This window comes from Salvelinus alpinus, chromosome 5 (assembly GCF_045679555.1).
Source record: "Salvelinus alpinus chromosome 5, SLU_Salpinus.1, whole genome shotgun sequence".
Lineage (NCBI taxonomy): Eukaryota > Metazoa > Chordata > Actinopteri > Salmoniformes > Salmonidae > Salvelinus > Salvelinus alpinus.
Window position 1 is genome coordinate 49,423,154 of NC_092090.1, and position 23,946 is coordinate 49,447,099.

Here is a 23,946-nt window from a genome sequence, read left to right on the forward strand (position 1 = left end):
CAACAAGAAATTCAGCCTGTCCCCGGGGGCCCTCACAGTGTTCTACAGGAGCACCATCTGTAGAACACCGTTTTGCAACTGCACATGAGGACAAAGATCGGACTTTTTGGAGAAATGCCCTCTGGTCTGATGAAACAAAAATAGAACTGTTACTTCCAAAGTTGTGGCAAAATGGCTTAAGGACAAGAAAGTCAAGGTATTGGAGTGGCTATCACAAAGCCCTGGCCTCAATCCTGTCAAAAATGTGTGGGCAGAACTGAAAAAGCGTGTGAGAGCAAGGAGGCCTACAAACCTGACTCAGTTATACCAGCTCTGTCAGGAGGAATGGGCCAAAATTCACCCAACTTATTGTGGGAAGCTTGTGGAAGGCTACCTGAAACGTTTGACCCAAGTTAAACAATTTAAAGGCAACGCTACCAAATACTAATTGAGTATACTTCTGACCCACTGGGAATGTGATTAAAGAAATAAAAGCATTCTTAAAATAAAATGGTGATCCTGACTGACCTAAGACATGGCATTTTTACTAGGATTAAATGTCAGGAATTGTGATAAACTGAGTTTAAATGTATTTGGCTAAGCTGTATGTAAACTTCCGACTTCAACTGTATATAGTGCTATTTCTATTTCTGTTGTTTTTATAACCATTTTTGTTATTTAATTTCACTAGTCCTGCATGTTGGAGCTCGAAGCCTAAGATTTTCACTGTGCCCTGCAATCACACCTGCAACCTCTATACATGTGACTATTAAACAATCTGAATTATTTTCGTGATGTTGTCAGCCAACCCATCTATGTTGCTAAAGTTGATGCTAAATAGCTGTATTGTAATTACACACACACACACAAAATAAATTAACTTACTCCTGCAAATACCACAACCGTCTGTGTTTGCTGAGCTGCATCTCTCGCCCTCTTTCTGACAGTAATTGGCTTGTTAGTGATACTTGTCAGGTGGTGAACAGAGCTCCAGCTGTTGGATTCAGTGTCCAGATAGCTACTGTACTGTAATCAAAACCCTGCTCATAAAATGTGCTAGGTAGCTAATGTTAGCAGCACTGCTAGCTAGACTGGGTAGTCCCAAACATTAGTTAGTTAGGTAGCTTGACGTTATCTGTCAGTGCAGCTTTTGAGTCAACATGTTGACATGTAAGTTACTCGAATCTGGCTTACTGTGAGGTCAATAACTCGGAATAGCATCGTCTTGGGCTAACAAAATGTGCTATAGTAGTAGCAAGCTAACAAAGTTTACCTCCAGTTCCCCTTCTCATATTTGCGCTCCCTCAGAGAATGAACAGTCGCCCAAGCGTGCCGAAATATAATTTCTTTGGACAAATCAAAGATTACTTTGGAAAACCACTTTACTCCGCCTCCTAAAGTGCCACTGTACACATAATTGCTGGTTTTAGCAGTACTAGTAAGGCAGGGCAGGGCAGGCCAGGCCAGGGCTCATGATTGGAGTATTCATTGCGGTGTGTAATGCAGTGTCGCCTAGTTTGTTTTACACCATCCCAGCAGGGCAAAAGACTCGGGGCTGATACAAAATCGTTCGGGACTCTAGTGACGTCAATGGTGTGTGTGTGTACGTGCGTGTGTGTCAGCGCTTGGCGGTAAGTGGCTGGGGATACTGTATTGATGAGAATTTAGGGGGGGTGCTCATGAGGAGGTAGAGAAGCGGTGAAGTGGCAGATAGCTCAGTCCCATTGGGCTCCACTCTCTCTCTTTGCTCGATCTGTGTCCTGAGCACTTGTCCTCTGGCCTCTTGGCCCCTCTTGTCACTTTCTTCTGCTCCCCTCTTGTCTCATTGGCGTCTCCTTTAAACAGGTATTATTTCTCTATCTCTGCTATCTTTCTCCTCTCTCGGCTCCCTTTGTCCATAGATACTGTATCTGTTGTGTGATTGTAATGACTCTCTCTCCCTCACTGTCATTGACTTCCACTGTTGTCTCGCCTCTCTTCCTTGACTTTCCTCTCTTATCGGCCGGCCCTCTCTCACATTTCTCTTTCCCCTATCTCTCCTCTGCCCTCTCCTTTTTTTCTTTCCTCTCCTGTCCTCCCTCTTGCTGCTGTCTCCCCTCTTTTCTCTTATCTCTCCTCTGTTCCCTCTTTCCTCTCCCTCCTCTCTTGCCTCGCTCTTCTCCTTTGTCACAGTTTGCCACCATTGAGACCATAGTGACGTCGGTGTCAGATGAGTTCCCCCAGTACCTGAGAAAGAACAAGCCTCTGTTCACACTCATCTGTTGTGCCTGTTTCTTCTTGCTGGGATTCCCTATGGTCACAGAGGTACAGAGCACCACGCACACAAACAAACACACACACACACACACAGACATGCGGGATTTACACACACACACACACACACATACATGCTAGCACACACACAAACGAGCATGCACGTATGCGGGCACACGCACGCATAAAATAAAGGTGTATTGATCGCGTATGTCTTCACACCCCAGAGTTAATATTGGTGGAGGCACCTTTGGCAACAAAGTTTGAATATTGCTGTCCATCAATGATTCCCAACCAAATATATTGACTTTGAGCAAATCTGAGATTTCTTATATATGTTGTCCTAAGAGTTGGTACAATCGTTTTCAAAATTATTCACAGTTGTTATTGCTGCCAAAGCTGATACCACCAAGGGGGTGTGAAGACATACTCAATCAAGACATGTTTTTATTTTATCTTTATTCATTGAGAAGATTGTCTATAATTGTGAGAATTATAGAAAATGTGGAGCAGGTTGTGTAGCTAAATAAGTTGGAAAAAACATCTAATTTAATTTTAGGGCAGTAGAAGGTGAAAACTGCAAGGGGTGTGTAGACTTTCATTAGGCACTGTATGTGCAGCCACACACACACATTGTATTTTTATTTAATTTAATTTACCTTTATTTAACCAAGCAAGAACAAATTCTTATTTACAATGTGGCCTACCAAAAGGCCTCCTACGTGGACGGGGCTGGGATTAAAAAAAAAATATATAGGACAAAACACACATCGCGAAAAGAGTTTACTGATCATGCGTCCCAAATAGCACCCTATTCCCTATATAGTGCACTACTTTTACCTGGTAAGAATGTAGGGAATAGGGTGCCATTTCGTAGGGAATAGGGTGGCATTTCGGATGTAAGCCAGTGATGACACTGGCTATGCATCACTGGTTTACGTTGTGTGTGTGTGTGTGTGGGTGTCTGTTTGTGTGTACGATTTTTGCGTCCGTGTGTGTTTAACAGAATGGGATGTACATGCTCCAGTTGGTGGACACATACGCTGCCTCTTACTCCCTGGTAATCATTGCCATCTGTGAGCTGATCGGAATCTCCTACTTCTATGGTGAGTAGTAGAATAAAAGTTACTTTTGACCTTTTGTTTACCTAACTATATTCTCTGATAGCTCCGAAGTTGCTCTTCGGCGCAGATCTAGGATCAGCTTACCCTCCCTAAATCCTAACTGTGGTGCTGTGTGGCTCAGTCGGTGTATCATGGCGCTTGCAATGCCAAGTGCTGTGGGTTTGATTCCTGCTGAAGCCACCCATACGAAAAATGTATGCACTCATGCCTAAGTCGCTTTGGATAAAAGCATCTGCTAAATGGCATATACAATTATTAATATTATTATAAACATTACGAAAAAGAATGCAAAACTGCATTCGGATCATTGTCTCGGGGGGGGGGGGGGGAAAAATTCATCCTACTCTTATCTCACTTTATCAACGTCAGAATCAGAAAAGCCTCATAGCCATTCAACATTGTCTTGGCTAAACAACATAAACACAGAAAGCACAAGTACAGTATGAAACATTACGTCTAGTGTGTGGTGCTTAGGTTGTTAAACCATGGTGGCAGTTTTCAAATCAAATGAGGGAGGTGTTAAACAATTCCAAGTTTTAATGTGTTTACCTGCAAATGAACACATCTCTATTCTCACAGACCTGTTAGCTGTTTTTTTGGTTAAATGGTCTATGAGGAAACAAGATAATGAGTAGGTCTTGATCTGGGTTTTTTGTGTTGAAAATGTACAGTGTTTTTATCAACAATCCATTTCACATATAAAAGAAGACTTAAAAAAAGACAGGTTTTGTCTGTGTAAATGGGCTATTAGAGGCTCCAGACCAGGTACCTAGGTTGCCCTTAAGCACAGATCTAGGTTCAGCTTAATCCTTAAATCCTCGTCCTAACTGTTATGATTAAAAACACCAAACAGACCTTAGATCAGTGCCTAGGGGCAACTTTATCCCTCTCCGACAGGGGGCTTGAGCACTTCTCATTCTGACCACTAGATGTCGGTGTTACCATTCTAATGGACCAATGATCAGGTCAATTGGTAAACTCTGATTTACCACCCCAAAATATCCCTGTACAACATCTATTTGCGCCTCTACCGGATGGAAACTACAAGTGTAATGGCTGCGCTCAATGCAATGGCACTTACAAATGTAGATCCTTCAAACACCCACAAACAGGGAAACAGATCCCAATCAAAGGTCTTATCACATGCTCCACTAAGGCAGTTATTTATCTTATAACTTGTCACTGTGGTTAAACTTATGTGGGTGAAGCAAAGCGTGAATTAAAAGTACGAATCTCGGAGCATCGTAGCACCATTAGGTGCAAAAACACGACTTACCCAGTTGCGGCCCACTTTTTGGAAGCGAACTACTCGATTTCGTGACTACATTATATCGGCATCGAACATGTCACCCTCCCTAGGAGAGGGGGTGACCTCAACAATTTATTGTTAAAATGAGAGGCTGCCTGGATCTTTAATTTAAAGACCCTTTCTCGCTTCGGTCTCAACGTAGACTTTGATCTGAAGCCATTTTTGTGATTATTGTGGTTTTGTTAGTAGGCCTACGTAGCCAAATTGTATCTATTATTGTATGCTATCCGTTCATGTTTTTGTATGTTCTTCTCATATCTGAGAATGAACCATTGATAACAGGCCACACCCGGCCATGATTACAGACACCTGTGTGTGTTCTTTGACACTTTATAAACTAGTGACCCACAGTGTTTGTCATTATACCCTGATGAAGACAGCTTGTCTGTCGAAACGTTGGTTATTAGGTTATTCAATTATTGCATCTGAGCTCCTAGAGTGTGCGGCTCTCCTTTTCGCTTTCAAGTGTTCTACTCCGCTAGCCAGCAGCTCGCCTAAACAGCCGTTTCTTTCGCTTCCAGGTCTGAAGTAGACCTGTGAGTATATGGAACATACTGTACTCCAAATCGTCACAGCATCAGCAGAGGTGGTTCCAGTGAAATTATTGTGTGGCTTGTGACTCATCTCTTGCTAAATGTGTCGGTCAATACACTGACAACAATTGTGACAATTGTCAAGCCACATTGTTTTGAAGGATAATAAATGTCCTGGGTTCTCCCTGGGAATGGATGTGCCTTGTAGGGGGCCAGTGTGGAGCTCTCTTGTCTGGAGCTCTGGGTGAATCTGGTTCACTCTCTGTGTGCGTCCCAAATGGTACCCTATTCCCTACATAGTGCATTACTTTTGACCAGAGGCGTATACAGATAGGGAATAGGATGCCATTTTGGATGGAGGTTTTGTGCGTCAGAGTGTCTCTACTCCCCTCACCTGAGCGATTTGACTGACTCTCCCTCTTTTCCCCCCTCCTCCTCTTTCTGTCTTTATTCCCCTCTTCCTAGGCCTGCAGAGGTTCTGCGAGGACATTGAAATGATGATTGGCTTCCAACCAAACCGCTTCTGGAGAATCTGCTGGGCCTTTGTGACTCCTACCATTCTGACTGTACGTGTGTGTCCGAACTATACAGAATGGGGTTTAGATATTCACAGTTGCGCTAGCAGCACGCACGCACACTCACTCACTCACTCACTCACTCACTCACTCACTCACTCACTCACTCACTCACTCACTCACTCACTCACTCACTCACTCACTCACATATACAGAGACACAGATGCATGCGCACACACACACACACACACACACACACACACACACACACACACACACACACACACACACACACACACACACACACACACACACATAATGTGTTTCCCCTTTCACTGCAGCCTTTTCAAATTTAGGGGCCAACATCGATTTGCAGCAGCGAGTGTTTACCAAGAAAGTGAAGAAAGCAAAAATAGTTTTCCCCGACTGAAACGGAAATTGTTTTCCTCACTTTTCACCGTTATAACACAGGTTGTTTGTGCTATTCGAAATGCAGCACTCATATAGCCTACATAATGTTGTCATAACTGTGACATAACAGATGCAATGGAGGCTGGTGACTTGAAAAGTTGAGGAAGGGAGATGACAAAGTGTGTTTAAAAAATTGTCAAAGACAAATGAATTTAACCTAAAACGTTTAATAAAAACATTTACAGTAAAATATTATGGGGAATGTAAATGAGGGCTACTTACATTGTTGGGAAGGGATCACAGCAGTGATTGAATGAGGGTATGAGGCAGGAGTTGAGATGTGTGTTCAGAGGCTTCAGTACAGAACAGGCTGATCATGTATGCATGTTGGAGAAGAGCTCAACTCTTCCACTGAGGGCAGGACAGGATTTGACAGGGAAGAAATAAACAATAACACAACACATTTAAGTAAGCAGTTAAATCATTGAGGTACAGTATATGTGTAATAATGCGATTGTGTTAGTTGCTGGTCTACTATGGTATTTATCCAAACATGAGGTCTACTTACACAGTGTTGGGATGGGATCACAGCAGAGATTGAATGAGGCCCAAAAAAACCTGGGAGTTTTTCCTTATCCGGTGACCTAACCAGGTAAAACTCCTGACCCTATAGGGTAAGACAGTGATGAATCACTGTTAAGGTTTTATATGGGTTATGATGGGTCCAGTTTTTCTAATCAGATCACATAGTTTTAAAATATCCTGTCAAAACTCCTGGCCCTGAGGAGGATTAAAACCCAGTCAAACTGCAGGAAACTTGTACTTGTACTTGTTCATATGAATTATTTTTAGACTAGAATAAACGATGGGGTTTCCTCTACACAGAGACAGCTGATGGACAATAGAACTCACCAGGCTGAGCTTGCTTGATGCTTGTTTGCATCATGTAGGCCTATGCAACTGTAGGCCTAATTAAACATTTACTCACAGCCTGTGTCATCACTATTGTGTTAATTAATTAATTCTAGTTAATAATGTTATTTTGAAAAGGTCTAGGCACCCTAGCGAGCCCGTTGGAATATAAACCAAAATTGATCACATTCACATTTTCTCCTGACACAAAAATGTACTATAACATAACATTACCAATTTGTTTACCCTGACAAGATGGACAAGGCGTATAGGCTGTATGCACTTGCTTTTTTATTAGCCTACTTAAAAATGGTCTAGTTTTTCATTCTATACAGCATGTCAGATCACAAATGTTTAGGTGTAGCTTAGGCTATATGTAAAGAGCTTTTGCTCGTGTCTATCGGGAGTTAAGATGTGTTGTCACATTTGCTAAATAAATACCAGAGGAAAGTGGAAAGCACACTTGAGCGCGAGTTCTCACTTTTAATGAATAATGCGATGGAAGCTCATTCAGAATTGATTTTGACATCCCAGAGAAGACAGTAGAAACTTCCATATGCTCAGAAAATAAAGCATCGTAATGTGCAATTACCTCTGCAAACTCCCTGTAGTTGCCCTTTTTACCGGAACTTTCCCTCTCATCGTGCCCCTAAGTAAAAGCCAACTCTTGCATGCCCAAAAATGCAGTACTGTCGATAAGCTGCTTGAGAACATCCCTGTTTCTTCTTACCTTCTCGTTGTGTTGCGCAGTTTGACTATGCAGACCTTTGTCCATTACATGATTGATGCAGCTTTTCCCCAGGAGCTTGAATCTGATGTGTCGACAAAAAATTCACTACATTGTCGTTAGCAATTCCAGCAGAGAAAACTGCACTCTGGTAGCTAGCTAGCTACTTGCCATTGAAGTTGGCGAGGCAAATTTAAATAGATGACTCTTACGCGACACAAAAATAAAGATCTAACACCAAGGAAACAATATATAATATACCGCCTCCATCTCCTGTAGTTTGAAGAAACTACTTTGAATTGAATAATATCTAGGAATGTGCATCCTTGCCTTTTAAGACGATTCGATACGTGTCTAAATGCACAAACGATACCTTTTAGTTTGAAGAGATTGAATGAATCAATGCGATTGATTGTTTGGGCACAGACCTGGATAGTATGACAGAACTCTGCAGGCTATCTCTGCAGTAGATTGCAACTCCGCCCCCTTTGGCAGTTCTATCTTGTCGGAAGATGTTTTAGGGATGGACATTTCTGGATTTTTGGTGGCCTTCCTAATCCATGAATCAGACATGGTTAGGACATCAGGGTTGGCGGAGTGTGCTAAAGCAGTGAATAAAAAAACTTAGGGAGGAGGCTTCTAATGTTAACATGCATGAAACCAAGGCTTTTACGGTTACAAAAGTCAACAAATGAAAGCGCCTGGGGAATAAATCAAATCAAATCAAATCAAATCAAATTTTATTAGTCACATACACATGGTTAGCAGATGTTAATGCGAGTGTAGCGAAATGCTTGTGCTTCTAGTTCCGACAATGCAGTAATAACCAACAGTAATCTAACCTAACAATTCCACACTACTACCTTACACACACACACAAGTGTAAGGGATAAAGAATATGTACATAAAGATATATGGATGAGTGGTGGTACAGAACGGCATGGCAGATGCAGTAGATGGTATAGAGTACGGTATATACATATGAGATGAGTACTGTAGGGTATGTAAACATAAAGTGGCATAGTTTAAAGTGGCTAGTGGTACATGTATTGCATAAAGATGGCAAGATGCAGTAGATGATATAGAGTACAGTATATATACATATGAGATGGGTAATGTAGGGTATGTAAACATTGTATTAAGTGGCATTGCTTAAAGTGGCTAGTGGTACATTTTTACATAATTTCCATCAATTCCCATTTTTAAAGTGGCTGGAGTTGAGTCAGTATGTTGGCAGCGGCCGCTAAATGTTAGTGGTGGCTGTTTAACAGTCTGATGGCCTTGAGATAGAAGCTGTTTTTCAGTCTCTCGGTCCCTGCTTTGATGCACCTGTACTGACCTCGCCTTCTGGATGATAGCGGGGTGAACAGGCAGTGGCTTGGGTGGTTGTTGTCCTTGATGATCTTTATGGCCTTCCTGTGACATCGGGTGGTGTAGGTGTCCTGGAGGGCAGGTAGTTTGCCCCTGGTGATGCGTTCTGCAGACCTCACTACCCTCTGGAGAGCCTTACGGTTGTGGGCGGAGCAGTTGCCGTACCAGGCGGTGATACAGCCCGACAGGATGCTCTCGATTGTGCATCTGTAGAAGTTTGTGAGTGCTTTTGGTGACAAGCCGAATTTCTTCAGCCTCCTGAGGTTGAAGAGGCGCTGCTGCGCCTTCTTCACAACGCTGTCTGTGTGGGTGGACCAGTTCAGTTTGTCCGTGATGTGTACACCGAGGAACTTAAAACTTTCCACCTTCTCCACTACTGACCCGTCGATGTGGATAGGGGGGTGCTCCCTCTGCTGTTTCCTGAAGTCCACAATCATCTCCTTTGTTTTGTTGACGTTGAGTATGAGGTTATTTTCCTGACACCACACTCCGAGGGCCCTCACCTCCTCCCTGTAGGCCGTCTCGTCGTTGTTGGTGATCAAGCCTACCACTGTAGTGTCGTCCGCAAACTTGATGATTGAGTTGGAGGCGTGCATGGCCACGCAGTCGTGGGTGAACAGGGAGTACAGGAGAGGGCTCAGAACGCACCCTTGTGGGGCCCCAGTGTTGAGGATCAGCGGGGTGGAGATGTTGTTACCTACCCTCACCACCTGGGGGCGGCCCGTCAGGAAGTCCAGGACCCAGTTGCACAGGGCGGGGTCGAGACCCAGGGTCTCGAGCTTGATGACGAGTTTGGAGGGTACTATGGTGTTAAATGCTGAGCTGTAATCGATGAACAGCATTCTCACATGGGTATTCCTCTTGTCCAGATGGGTTAGGGCAGTGTGCAGTGTGGTTGCGATTGCGTCGTCTGTGGACCTATTGGGTCGGTAAGCAAATTGGAGTGGGTCTAGGGTGTCCGGTAGGGTGGAGGTGATATGGTCCTTGACTAGTCTCTCAAAGCACTTCATGATGACGGAAGTGAGTGCTACGGGGCAGTAGTCGTTTAGCTCAGTTACCTTAGCTTTCTTGGGAACAGGAACAATGGTGGCCCTCTTGAAGCATGTGGGAACAGCAGACTGGGATAAGGATTGATTGAATATGTCCGTAAACACACCAGCCAGCTGGTCTGCGCATGCTCTGAGGACGCGGCTGGGAATGCCGTCTGGGCCTGCAGCCTTGCGAGGGTTAACACGTTTAAATGTTTTACTCACCTCGGCTGCAGTGAAGGAGAGCCCGCAGGTTTTGGTAGGGGGCCGTGTCAGTGGCACTGTATTGTCCTCAAAGCGGGCAAAAAAGTTGTTTAGCCTGTCTGGGAGCAAGACATCCTGGTCCTCGACGGGGCTGGTTTTCTTTTTGTAATCCGTGATTGACTGTAGACCCTGCCACATACCTCTTGTGTCTGAGCTGTTGAATTTCGACTCGATTTTGTCTCTGTACTGAGACTTGGCCTGTTTGATTGCCTTGCGGAGAGAATAGCTACACTGTTTGTATTCGGTCATGCTTCCGGTCACCTTGCCCTGGTTAAAAGCAGTGGTTCGCGCTTTCAGTTTCACGCGAATGCTGCCGTCAATCCACGGTTTCTGGTTTGGGAATGTTTTTATCGTTGCTGTGGGTACGACATCGTCAATGCACTTCCTAATGAACTCGCTCACCGAATCAGCATATTCGTCAATATTGTTGTTGGACGCGATGCGGAACATATTCCAATCTGCGTGATCGAAGCAGTCTTGAAGCGTGGATTCAGATTGGTCGGACCAGCGTTGAACAGACCTGAGCGCGGGAGCTTGTTGTTTGAGTTTTTGTTTGTAGGCTGGAATCAACAAAATGGAGTCGTGGTCAGCTTTTCCGAAAGGGGGGCGGGGGAGGGCCTTATAAGCGTCGCGGAAATTAGTGTAACAATGGTCTAGTGTTTTTCCAGCCCTGGTAGCACAATCGATATGCTGATAGAATTTAGGGAGTTTTGTTTTTAGATTAGCCTTGTTAAAATCCCCAGCTACGATGAATGCAGCCTCAGGGTGTGTGGTTTCCAGTTTACAAAGAGTCAGATAAAGTTCGTTCAGGGCCATCGATGTGTCTGCTTGGGGGGGAATGTATACGGCTGTGATTATGATTGACGAGAATTCCCTTGGTAGATAATGCGGTCGACATTTGATTGTGAGGAGTTCTAGATCAGGTGAACAGAACGACTTGAGTTCTTGTGTGTTGTTATGATGATCACACCACTTCTCGTTAATCATAAGGCATACCCCCCCGCCCCTCTTCTTACCGGAAAGATGTTTGTTTCTGTCGGCGCGATGCATGGAGAAACCAGCTGGCTGCACCGACTCCGTTAGCGTCCCTTGAGTTAGCCATGTTTCCGTGAAGCAGAGCACGTTGCAATCCCTGATGTCTCTCTGGAATGCTACCCGTGCTCGGATTTCATCAACCTTATTGTCAAGAGACTGGACATTGGCGAGTAGTATGCTAGGGAGTGGAGCGCGATGTGCCCGTCTCCGAAGCCTGACCACGAGACCGCCACGTTTTCCCCTTTTTCGGCGTCGCACAGGGTCGCCGGCTGGGATCAGATCCATTGTATTGTGTGGAAGGCAAGACACTGGATCCGTTTCGGGAAAGTCATATTCCTGGTAGGAACGATGATGAGTTGACGTTAATCGTATATTCAGTAGTTCCTCCCGACTGTATGTAATGAAACCTAAGATTACCCGGGGTACCGATGTAAGAAATAACACGTAAAAAAACAAAATACTGCATATTTTCCAAGGAACACGAAGCGAGGCAGCCATCTCTTTCCGGCGCCGGAAGTACAAGGAGGAGTGGTGCTGGGGGCTGCAGGACCTGGGTTAACCTCTACATCACCAGAGGAACAGAGGAGGAGTAGGATAAGGGTATGCCTAAAGGCTATAAGAACTGGTTGTCTAGTGTGTTCAGAACATAGAGTAAAAGGAGCAGATTTCTGGGTGCGGAAGAATATATTCAAGGCATAATGTACAGACAATGGTTTGGTAGGATGTGAGTACAGTGGAGGTAAACCTAGGCATTGAGTGACGATGAGAGAGGTTTTGTCTCTAGAGGAACCAGTTAAGCCAGGTGAGGTCACCGCATGTGTGGGGGGTGGAACAAAAGGGCTATCTAAGGCATATTGGGCAGGGCTGGGGGCTCTACAGTGAAATAAGACAATCACTAACCAAAACAGCAATAGACAAGGCATATTGACATTAGGGAGAGGCATGTGTAGCCAAGTGATCATAGGGTCCAATGAGTAGCACTAGATGAGTCAGGGAGCCAATTCAGTAGTCGCTTCTACGCTAGCTGGAGACATGGCTATTCAGACAGCTAGTGGGCCGGGGCTAGCAGATGGGCCTCCGGCGACGTCGCAACGGAAGAGCCTGTTGAAACCTCCTCGGACGGTTACGTCGACAGACCAGTCGTGATGGATCGGCGGGGCTCCGTGTCGGTAGTAAAGGGTCCAGGCCAATTGGCAAAAGAGTTATTGTAGCCCAAGAACTGGCTGTTGGACAGCTTTGGCTAGCCACTCCAGGCTAACTGATGCTTGCTTCTTGACAGAGACGTTAGCCTGGAGTGGTCACTCGGATAGCAGCCAGCTAGCTGTGATAATCCGGTGTAAAGGTTCAGAGCTTGCGGTAGGAATCCAGAGATGTGGTAGAGAAAAAGCAGTCCGATATGCTCTGGGTTGATATCGCGCTGTGCAGACTGGCAGGAATTGACCAGGCTGAGGCTGGCTGATGTTCGAGTTAACGGTGAGGACCGCTAGCAGTGGCTAACTGACTACTAGCTTCTAGCTAGTTAGCTGGATAGCTCCTGATGGGGGTTCCAGTTCTAAAGTATAAAAATAGCATTGGGTGAAGCGGGTTGCAGTAGAGTATATTCAGTCCATAGGTGGAAAGTGAGATTAAAATATATACGAAATATATACGAAGAAAACGATATATACACAGGACAGGACGGGACAAGACAAAACACACGTCCGACTGCTATGCCATCTTGGAATAATATGAATCTTGGTTTCATCAGACCAGATAATCTTGTTTCTCATGGTCTGAGAGGCCTTTAGATGCCTTTTGGCAAACTCCAAGTGGGCTGTCATGTGCCTATTACTGAGGAGGGGCTTCCGTCTGGCCACTCTACCATAAAGGCCTTATTGGTGGAGTGCTGCAGTGATGGTTGTCCTTCTGGAAGGTTCTCCCATCTCCACAGAGGAACTCTGGAGCTCTGTCAGAGTGACCATCGGGTTCTAGGTCAGCTACCTGACCAATGCCCTTCTCCCCCTATTGCTCCGTTTGCCGTGTCGGCCAGCTCTAGGAAGAGTCTGGGTGGTTCCAAACTTCTTCCATTTAAGATTGATGGAGGCCACTGTGTTCTTGGGGACCGTCAATGCTGCAGACATTTTTTGGTGGTCAATGGAAACAGGATGCACCTGAGCTCAATTTCGAGTCTCATAGCAAAGGTTCTGAATACTTACAGTGGCAAGAAAAAGTATGTGAACCATTTGGAATTACCTGGATTTCTGGTCATCAAATTTCCTCTGATCTTCATCTAAGTCACAAAAGAAGACAAATAGTGTGCTTAAACAAATAACACACACATTATTGTATTTTTCTTGTCTATATTGAATACATAATTTAAACATTCATAGTGTAGGTTGGAAAAAGTATGTGAATCCCTAGGCTAATGACTTCTCCAAAAGCTAATTGGAGTCAGCTAACCTGGAGTCCAATCAATGAGATGAGATTGGAGATGTTGGTTAGAGCTGCCTTGCCCTATAAAGAACACTCACAAAATGTGAGTTTGCTATTCACAAGAAGCATTGCCTGATGTGAACCATGCCTCGAACAAAAATCATCTCAGAAGACCTACGATTAAGAATTGTTGACTTGCATAAAGCAGGAAAGGGTTACAAAAGTATCTCTAAAAGCCTTGGTGTTCATTAGTCCACGGTAAAACAAATTGTCTATTAAATGGAGAAAGTTCAGCACTTTTGCTACTAACCCTAGGAGTGGCCATCCTGCAAAGATGACTACAAGAGCACACCGCAGAATGCTCAATGAGGTTAAGAAGAATCAGTGTGAGCTAAAGAATGTCAGCTAAAGAATTCCAGAAATCTCTGGAACATGGCAACATCTCTGTTGACAAGTCTACGATACGTAAAACACTAAACAAAAATGTGGTTCATGGGAGGACACCACGGAAGAAGCCCCTGCTGTCCAAAAAAAACATTGCTGCACGTCTGAAGTTTGCAAAAGTGCACCTGGATGTTCCACAGCGGTACTGGCAAAATATTCGGTGGACAAATGAAACTACAGTTGAGTTGTTTGGAAGGAACACACAACACTATGTGTGGAGATAAAAAGGCACACCACACCATCATCAAAACTATGGTGGAGGGAGCATCATGGTTTGGGGCTACTTTGATGCCTCGGGGCCTGGATAGCTCGCTATCATCGACGGGAAAATGAATTCCCAAGTTTATCAAGACATTTTGCAGGAGAATGTATGGCTATCTGTCCGCCAATTGAAGCTCAACAGAAGTTGGGTGATGCAACAGGACAATGACCTAAAACACAGAAGTAAATCAACAACCAAATGGCTTCAACAGAAGAAAATACGCCTTCTGGAGTGGCTCAGTCAGAGTCCTGACCTCAACCCGATTGAGATGCTGTGGCATGACCTCAAGAGAGCAGTTCACACCAGACATCCCAAGAATATTGCTGAACTGAAACAGTTTTGTGAAGAGGAATGGTCCAAAATTCCTCCTGACCATTGTGCAGGTCTGATCCGCAACTACAGAAAACATTTGGTTGCTGCCAAAGGAGGGTCAACCAGTTATTGAATCCAAGGGTTCACATACTTTTCCCACCCTGCACTGTGAATATTTACACGGTGTGTTCAATAAAGACATGAAAACGTATAATTGTTTGTCTGTTATTAGTTTAAGCAGACTGTGTTTGTCTATTGTTGTGACCTAGATGAAGATCAGATCAAATTGTATGACCAATTTATGCAGAAATCCAGGTATTTCCAAAGGGTTCACAAACTCTTTCTTGCCACTGTATGTAAATAAGGTATTTCTGTTTTTATGTGTAATACATTTGGAAAAATTTATAAAAACCTGTTTTCGCTTTGTCATTATGGGTATTGTGTGTAGATTGTTGAGGGAAAAAATGATTTTAATCTATTCTAGAATAATGCTGTAATGTAACAAAATGTGGACAAAGTCAAGGGGTCTGAACACTTTTTGAATACACAGTATATTCATTGGCTATGTCATAGCACATTTTAAAGATAAATATTGATTCGATATTAGCTAAAACTCTTTTAATCTGGCAAAATGACAAGAAGGTGATGGTGATTTCAGATCAAAAGTGGTCTGATAGTGGGGTGGTAGATGCCCACTAGTCTTATGGCTCAGCTCAGGTGACTACATATACAGTACTGTACCATAGACATAGTTTTGGATTTCACCCCCGTCACAAAATCAATTTATTTAGACCATTTGGACGTGCTCCTCCTCCCACTTTGACCATGCAGTGCTGCTCACAAAAAAGTGATTCCTGTCCTCAATTCCTGTCCTCGTTATAAAAAACTGGCTGTTTAAAGCAAAACTAACAAACCATTGCTGATGGTGAACCTGAACAATCAAAATAAAATCTAATGTAAGCCCCGATCGGCAGGTAGGCTTTACCCAGATGAGTTAGGCTACTTTTATTCCGGTAAAACTCAATTTTCAAGCGCTATCAAATTACATTGGTTTTCACTCAACTTATAAATCCTTATATTGCACAAGGCATTTCACAAGCATTTGAATGCTGAAGATCAAAAATAGGCCTCCTACCTCTCGTTGGTCAACATGCTGAACAGTGTGCAGTTTGACTTAACTAGAGGTTGTTCGGCATGATTAATTACTGTCTACATGCTTAGTTCGACACTGAAAGAGAGGACAGTTGTCACAAAAGATGAGAGGTATTTTTTCGGAAGGTAGGAAGAAAATAATATGAGCAAGCTATTTTTGTGAACCAAAGTTTGAATCGATTTTCTGACCCATGCATGCTACATTTTGATCGGTTTGGGTTCCTGTGTATCACTCATATCTTAAACATTTGAACTGGGGCCGATGCATATTGGTGAATCGCTTAGCCAGGTCAGCCGTGACACAAGTCAGTATTCTACGTCCATCCATGTCTGAGGACGTCGGGAGATGACGTGGAAACCGGTCACTAAGGGCAACAGTGAGGTTTCGGTTTTGCTAGGGTGTTGCGGATAGGCAGAAGCATCTGCCTCGAATTCCGAAGGTTGCAAGTTCGAAATCAGTGAAATTAAGTTGTTTTGGGGATTTTTGTTTTAAGCCTATCCCAGAGTTAATGCCTAACTTTAAGATTTTGGAGTTAATGGCTAAACTTAACCTTAAACACTTTGAAATTTGAAGTTTGCAACAACTTCGAATTTTGTCGTTTGAGAAACATGGATGAACGTTAAATTCTGATGTGAGACTGTAAGAGGTAGTGGAATCGCTACATCCCTAATAATATCCTAAAAATGCTCCTCCTCTTCCTTCTTCTTTCTCCTCTTCTCCCCTTTCCTTCCTTCGCCGCTTACCCTCATCATCTTACCCTCCTGATCCTCTCTTTTTTTATCTCTTAATCCTCTTCCGGGTTTTGATCATCCTCTTTCTTCCACCTCCTCCTTCCCTTCCTCGTCTCCCCCTCATCTCACCCATTCTCTCTCTTCTGTCCTCCTCCTCCACCTCATCTCCCCTCCTCTCCTCCTTGATTATATTCTCTCTCCTAATCCTCCTCTCTTCTCCCTTTTCTCCTCTCTCTCCCTGCAGGGTATCCTGGGGCTGAGTCTGTACCAGTGGAAGGTGATGACCTATGAGGACTACACCTACCCCACCTGGTCCATGGTGATGGGCTGGCTGATGGTGGTGTGTTCTGTCATCTGGATCCCAATCATGTTTGTCATCAAAATGCACTTGGCCCCAGGCAGCTTTAGGGAGGTATGTATGGAACACAATACCACGCACACATGTTTGTATGTCCCATAAATACATGTTAGATCTTTTCAGATCTGCTCCTTTTTCTTTATTTTCCTGGATAGTCACCCATTGAAATGTCCTGGGGTAAGGAATGTTTTTTGAACTGTAAATATCTTATGTGTTTTTAGCACATGTAAGCGACATTTACATTTGTCTGTAGCATACAGAAGTTCGTTTTTTGGTATTTAATACATGTCCCGGTTTGATATTGCCTGTGCTGTTGACAGTCCGTAACTCTGAGGGTCATATCTTTGAGGTTCTACTGTAGTATTGTTGTATATAGAAATAATCCAAACAATAACAAACAATCCACACAATTGTGACTATGAACTTCCTGTCACCGTGAGTTACTGGAACACAGTATGCATGATTTTTTTTTATTTAAACAGGCAAGTCAGTTAAGAAAAAATTCTTATTTACAATGACGGCCTAGGAACAGTGGGTTAATTGCCTTGTTCAGGGGCAGAACAACAGATTTTTACCTTGTCAGCTCGGGGATTCGATCTAGCAACCTTTCGTTTACTGGCCCAACATTCTAACCACTAGGCTACCTGCCTATGTGAGCATGACTGTTGGAAGCATAAGCTAAGCACTGAGCTCCCTAGTTACAGTGCATTCGGAAAATAAACAGACCCATTCCGTTTTTCCACATTTTGTTAAGTTACAGCCTTATTTTAAAATGGTTTAAATTAAAACAAATCTCATCGATCTACACACAATACACCATAATGACAAAGCAAAAATTCAAAGCAAATTTTATTTAAAAAAACAAAAACACACAGAAATACTTTATTTACATAAGTATTCAGACCCTTTGCTATGAGACTCGTAAATTGAGCTCAGGTGCATCCTGTTTCCATTGATCATCTTTGAGATGTTTCTCAACTTGATTTGGAGTCCACCTGTGGTAAATTCAATTGATTGGACATGATTTGGAAAGGTACACACCTGTCTATGTAAGGTGTGTGCCTAGTTAAATAATGGTTAAATAAATAAATAACAAAATAATATATATAGACACTCTTCAGTAAAAGGCACACGACAGCCCGTTTGGTGTTTGCCAAATTGCGCCTAAAGGAGTCTCAGACCATGAGAAACAAGATTCTCTGGTCTGATGAAACCAAGATTGAACTCTTTGGCCTGAATGCCAAGCGTCACATCTGGAGGAAACCTGGCACCATTGCTACGGTGAAGCATGGTGGTGGCAGCATCATGCTGTGGGGATGTTTTTCTGTGGCAGGTACTGGGTGACTAGTCAGGATTGAGGGCAAGATGAAAGGAGAAAAGTACAGAGAGATCCTTGATGAAAACCTGCTTCAGAGCGCTCAGGACCTTCGACTGTGGCGAAGGTTCATCTTCCAATGGGGAAGGGTGGATACCAAGTCAGTTGTACAACTGAATGCATTCAACTGAAATGCATTCAACCCCTCTGAATCAGAGGTGCGGTGGGCTGCCTTAATCGACATCCACGTCACACAGGACAACGACCCTAAGCACACAGCCAAGACAACACAGGAGTGGCTTCGGGACAAGTCTCTGAATGTCCTTGAGTGTCAAGCCGGAGCCCGGACTTGAACCTGATCAAACATCTTTGGAGAGACCTGAAAATAGCTATGCAGCGATGCTCCCCATCCAACCTGACAGAGCTTGAAAGGATCTGCAGAAAAGAATGGGAGACACTGCCCAAATGCAGGTGTGCCAAGCTTGTAGCGTCATACCCAAAAAGATTCGAGGCTGTAATCGCTGCCAAAAGCGCTTCAACAAAGTTCTGAGTAAAGGGTCTGAATACTTATGTAAATGTGACATTTCAGTTTAAAAAAAAAAAATTAAATTGCAAAAATTTATTTAAAAAATCATTATGGGGTATTGTATGAGGGAAAACAACTAAAAATGAATCCATTTTAGAATAAGGCTGTAACATAACAAAATGTGGAAAAAGTCAAAGGGTCTTCATACTTTGCGAATGCACTGTATGTTTTCCCCCTGTGAACTAAGTGCTATCACGTCAAACATACAAGCGCAATGAGCTCTTTAGTACAACATATGACAGAGAGTTATCAGAGGACCAGGGCTGATATTTCACTTGACTGCATGTTAGAAAACGGATCTCTGACATCAAACACTTCTGTGTGTGTCCCAAATAGCACCCTATTCCCTATATAGTGCAGTGCTTTTGACCAGAGCCCTATGGGCAGTAAAGTGAAATATCAGCCCTGGTCCTCTGATAACTGGCGGCGGATCGGCACAGAAAACACAGACAAGTAGCAGTCCCCCACGCTGTGCTTGTTGAAGTCCCCTACATCACACATGAATCAAAGTGTTTGAGATTTGTATGCGTGCGTGTGTATGCAACTGTACTTACCAACAGTAAGTTTTGGCATAATTGCCTTAGTCAAAGCCTTAAGATAGTTACAGTATCTGGCTAAATTATTATTAAGCATTATTAAGCATATGCTGTATATGCAATCAATATTTACTATGAAGGTTGGATGTGAATTTCAAAGTTACAGACATTTCAGTGTTACGAACGACTGCCATTCCTGACATGTTCATATCTCTCAGGACAGTCCTACTGTCATCTATTGTACCCGACCCTTGACCTTCCGCAACTCAAGTTGATTAATACTATTCTATTCTATTTTAACACAACTGTGTGACACCCCCCCCCCCCCCCCCCACCCCTCCACAGCGTCTGAAGCTGGTGTGTTCCCCTCAGCCCGATTGGGGTCCCTTCCTGGCCAAGCACAGAGGGGAGCGCTACAAGAACATGATGGACCCCCATGGATCCAACTCCCTGGGCCTCAAACTGCCCCCCAAAGATTTCCAGCTGGGTGCCTACCAGTAGCAGCCTCCACTACAACCACCACCACCACTTCAGCAGGGGCACCAGGGGAGAGAGAGACCAGCAGCCTGCCACTGCCCTCTCCCCGACCTATTCCTTCTCTTTTTCCTGTTCTCCACTCCACTTCATCTCTCCTGTTTCCTTCCTCTTTCCCTTCAATGTGGGTGAGAGGAAAGCAAGCCAACACATCGTCCACTTTTTTCCCTGGTTCTCCTGTTCACCTCCCCCGCTCCCTTCTACACTCTATAGCAAAGTGGGGCTACCCTCCTCTCCAACATTGCTTTCTCTGGCAGGCACCCATGCTATACCCTGCCCTCTCTCTCCCTAACCCCTGACCTGAGAATGATCTGTCCTCTGCCTCCTGCCCATGCACAGCCATTACGCCAGAACCCTTTCTTACTGAGGGGATCTCTGTTCCAAGAGAAAAATGTGTACCGTGTCACAATAATTCAATGGCAATATTCGACTGCACATGACAAAAAAATCTAATCAAATTTTATTTGTCACATGCTTCGTTGACAACAGGTGTAGACTAACAGTGAAATGCTTACTTACGGGTCCTTTTCCAACAATGCAGAGTTAAAGATACATTTAAAAAAAATAGTGACAGAAGGAATAAATACACAGGGATTAATGAATAACAATAATGAGTAAAAATAACATGGTACTGGTACTCCCTGTATATAGCCGAGTCGATGTGCAGGGGTACGAGGGTATTGAGGTAGCTTTGTATATATAGGTAAGGGTAAAGTGACTGTGTGTGTGTGACTGTGTGTGTGGTGTCAGTATGCATTTGTGTGTGTGAAAGGGGAAACACATTATGTGTGTGTGTGTGTGTGTGTGTGTGTGTGTGTGTGTGTGTGTGTGTGTGTGTGTGTGTGTGTGTGTGTGTGTGTGTGTGTGTGTGTGTGTGTGTGTGTGTGTGTGTGTGTGTGTGTGTGTGTGTGTGTGTGTTGGGGTGCCAGTGTATGTATGTGTGAGTGTGTGGGTAGAGTCCAGTGTGTGTTCATAGAGTTAGTGCAAAAAAGGGTCAATGCAGGTAGCCATTTGATTTAGGTATTTAGAAGTCTTGTTTATCAGTCTTATGGCTTGGGGGTAGAAGCTGTTCAGGGTCTCATTGGTTCCAGACTTGGTGCACTGGTACCGCTTGCCGTGTGGAAGCAGAGAGAACAGTCTATGGTTTGGATGTAGTTTTTGACCATTTTTTGATCCTTCCACTGACAACGCCTGGTGTAGAGGTCCTGGATGGCAGGGAGGGAGTTCGACCCCAGTGATGTACTGGGCCAAACTGACCACCCTCGTAGCGCCTTGCGGTCGGACGCCTTGCAGTTGCCGTACCAAGCGGCGATGCAGCCAGTCAAGATGCAGCTGTTGAACATTTTGAGGATCTGAGGGCCCATGTCAAATCTTTTCAGCCTCCTGAGGGGGAAGAGGCGCTGTCGTGCTCTCTTCACAACTGTGTGGGTGTATGTGGACCATGTTAATTCCTTAGTGATGTGCACACAGAGGAACTTGAAGCTCTCGACCCACTCCACTACATGTGGACTACTCCCTATGGAGGTGTGTGTGCATGTGTGTGTGCATGCGTGCGTGTGTGTGTGATTGTTTTATTCTTGTATCTATGTGTATAGTGATAATGGAAAATCCTCCACAAACAAAAAGGCACAAAAAATCTAATTGACGGACTGAGAAATATTGGTATTCATCAGACTCTGACCGATGGGACATTATGATATACAGTGGGGAGAACAAGTATTTGATACACTGCCGATTTTGCAGGTTTTCCTACTTACAAAGCATGTAGAGGTCTGTAATTTTTATCATAGGTACACTTCAACTGTGAGAGACGGAATCTAAAACAAAAATCCAGAAAATCACATTGTATGATTTTTAAGTAATTAATTTGCATTTTATTGCAAGACATAAGTATTTGATCACCTTCCAACCAGTAAGAATTCCGGCTCTCACAGACCTGTTAGTTTTTCTTTAAGAATCCCTCCTGTTCTCCACTCATTACCTGTATTAACTGCACCTGTTTGAACTCGTTACCTGTATAAAAGACACCTGTCCACACACTCAATCAAACAGACTCCAACCTCTCCACAATGGCCAAGACCAGAGAGCTGTGTAAGGACATCAGGGATACAATTGTAGACCTGCACAAGGCTGGGATGGGCTACAGGACAATAGGCAAGCAGCTTGGTGAGAAGGCAACAACTGTTGGCGCAATTATTAGAAAATGGAAGAAGTTCAAGATGACGGTCAATCATCCTCGGTCTGGGGCTCCATGCAAGATCTCACCTCGTGGGGCATCAATGATCATGAGGAAGGTGAGGGATCAGCCCAGAACTACACGGCAGGACCTGGTCAATGACCTGAAGAGAGCTGGGACCACAGTCTCAAAGAAAACCATTAGTAACACACTATGCCGTCATGGATTAAAATACTGCAGCGCACGCAAGGTCCCCCTGCTCAAGCCAGGGTATGTCCAGGCCCGTCTGAAGTTTGCCAATGACCATCTGGATGATCCAGAGGAAGAATGGGAGAAGGTCATGTGGTCTGATGAGACAAAAATTGAGCTTTTTGGTCTAAACTCCACTCGACGTGTTTGGAGGAAGAAGAAGGATGAGTACAACCCCAAGAACACCATCCCAACCGTGAAGCATGGAGGTGGAAACATCATTCTTTGGGGATGCTTTTCTGCAAAGGGGACAGGACGACTGCACCGTATTGAGGGGAGGATGGATGGGGCCATGTATCGCGAGATCTTGGCCAACAACCTCCTTCCCTCAGTAAGAGCATTGAAGATGGGTCGTGGCTGGGTCTTCCAGCATGACAACGACCCGAAACACACAGCCAGGGAAACTAAGGAGTGGCTCCGTAAGAAGCATCTCAAGGTTCTGGAGTGGCCTAGCCAGTCTCCAGACCTGAACCCAATAGAAAATCTTTGGAGGGCGCTGAAAGTCCGTATTGCCCAGCGACAGCCCCGAAACCTGAAGGATCTGGAGAAGGTCTGTATGGAGGAGTGGGACAAAATCCCTGCTGCAGTGTGTGCAAACCTGGTCAAGAACTCCAGGAAACGTATGATCTCTGTAATTGCAAACAAAGGTTTCTGTACCAAATATTAAGTTCTGCTTTTCTGATGTATCAAATACTTATGTCATGCAATAAAATGCAAATTAATTACTTAAAAATCATACAATGTGATTTTCTGGATTTTTGTTTTAGATTCCGTCTCTCACAGTTGAAGTGTACCTATGATAAATATTACAGACCTCTACATGCTTTGTAAGTAGGAAAACCTGCAAAATCGGCAGTGTATCAAATACTTGTTCTCCCCACTGTATATTCGTTCTTTTTTTAATGAAATAGGCAATACAAGTAAAATAAACTGCCTAGAAATTATGCAGTATGGTTCATTTTCATAGATGATGTTTGTTCCTGTCAAACTATATACACATTAAATAGGAGTGTGTGTATATATATATATACAATCCTATTTAATGTGCAGTCTCCTTTGCTTTATCTGAATAAATGAAGTTACCTGCAATTTTTGCCTTCTCCAGTAGATAAGGAAATGCCTATCGCTGATTACTTTAACTATAAACACTTTAGTCTCTACTATCTCTAAAAAATATTATCTGTAATCAATTTAGCACATTAATACAGTTGTGTAGTCGATCCTTCCTTTTGTAGCTTAAGATATGCAAAACGGCCATGGGAAATTGTAGTGATTCTTCTCAGTGTTTAGAATAGTCCGATGGCCTTTGTGTGCATACAAATTAAACCAACTATTTATTGCTGTAGACATGTGTTGTGGTCTCATCATGGCAACTATGGAATCGCCCTCTTTCCTCATACGCAACTTCTGTAGGGTA

At 43.8% G+C, this 23,946-nt stretch overlaps 1 protein-coding gene across 2 annotated transcripts in view; it reads left to right on the forward strand.

The window, feature by feature from the left end:
* The window catches only part of LOC139576293 (sodium- and chloride-dependent glycine transporter 2-like), a 52,260-nt gene extending 30,461 nt beyond the window's left edge, over positions 1 to 21,799 (forward strand). For both annotated transcript variants that reach the window (XM_071402226.1, XM_071402225.1), the window contains 5 exons: positions 2,152 to 2,283; positions 3,239 to 3,338; positions 5,664 to 5,764; positions 17,020 to 17,187; positions 19,916 to 21,799. In XM_071402226.1, the coding sequence (XP_071258327.1) occupies positions 2,152 to 2,283; positions 3,239 to 3,338; positions 5,664 to 5,764; positions 17,020 to 17,187; positions 19,916 to 20,071 (657 nt within the window). In that variant the 3' untranslated portion in view covers positions 20,072 to 21,799. The remainder of the gene's footprint in view (positions 1 to 2,151; positions 2,284 to 3,238; positions 3,339 to 5,663; positions 5,765 to 17,019; positions 17,188 to 19,915) is intronic.
* Positions 21,800 to 23,946: the final 2,147 nt, after the last annotated feature.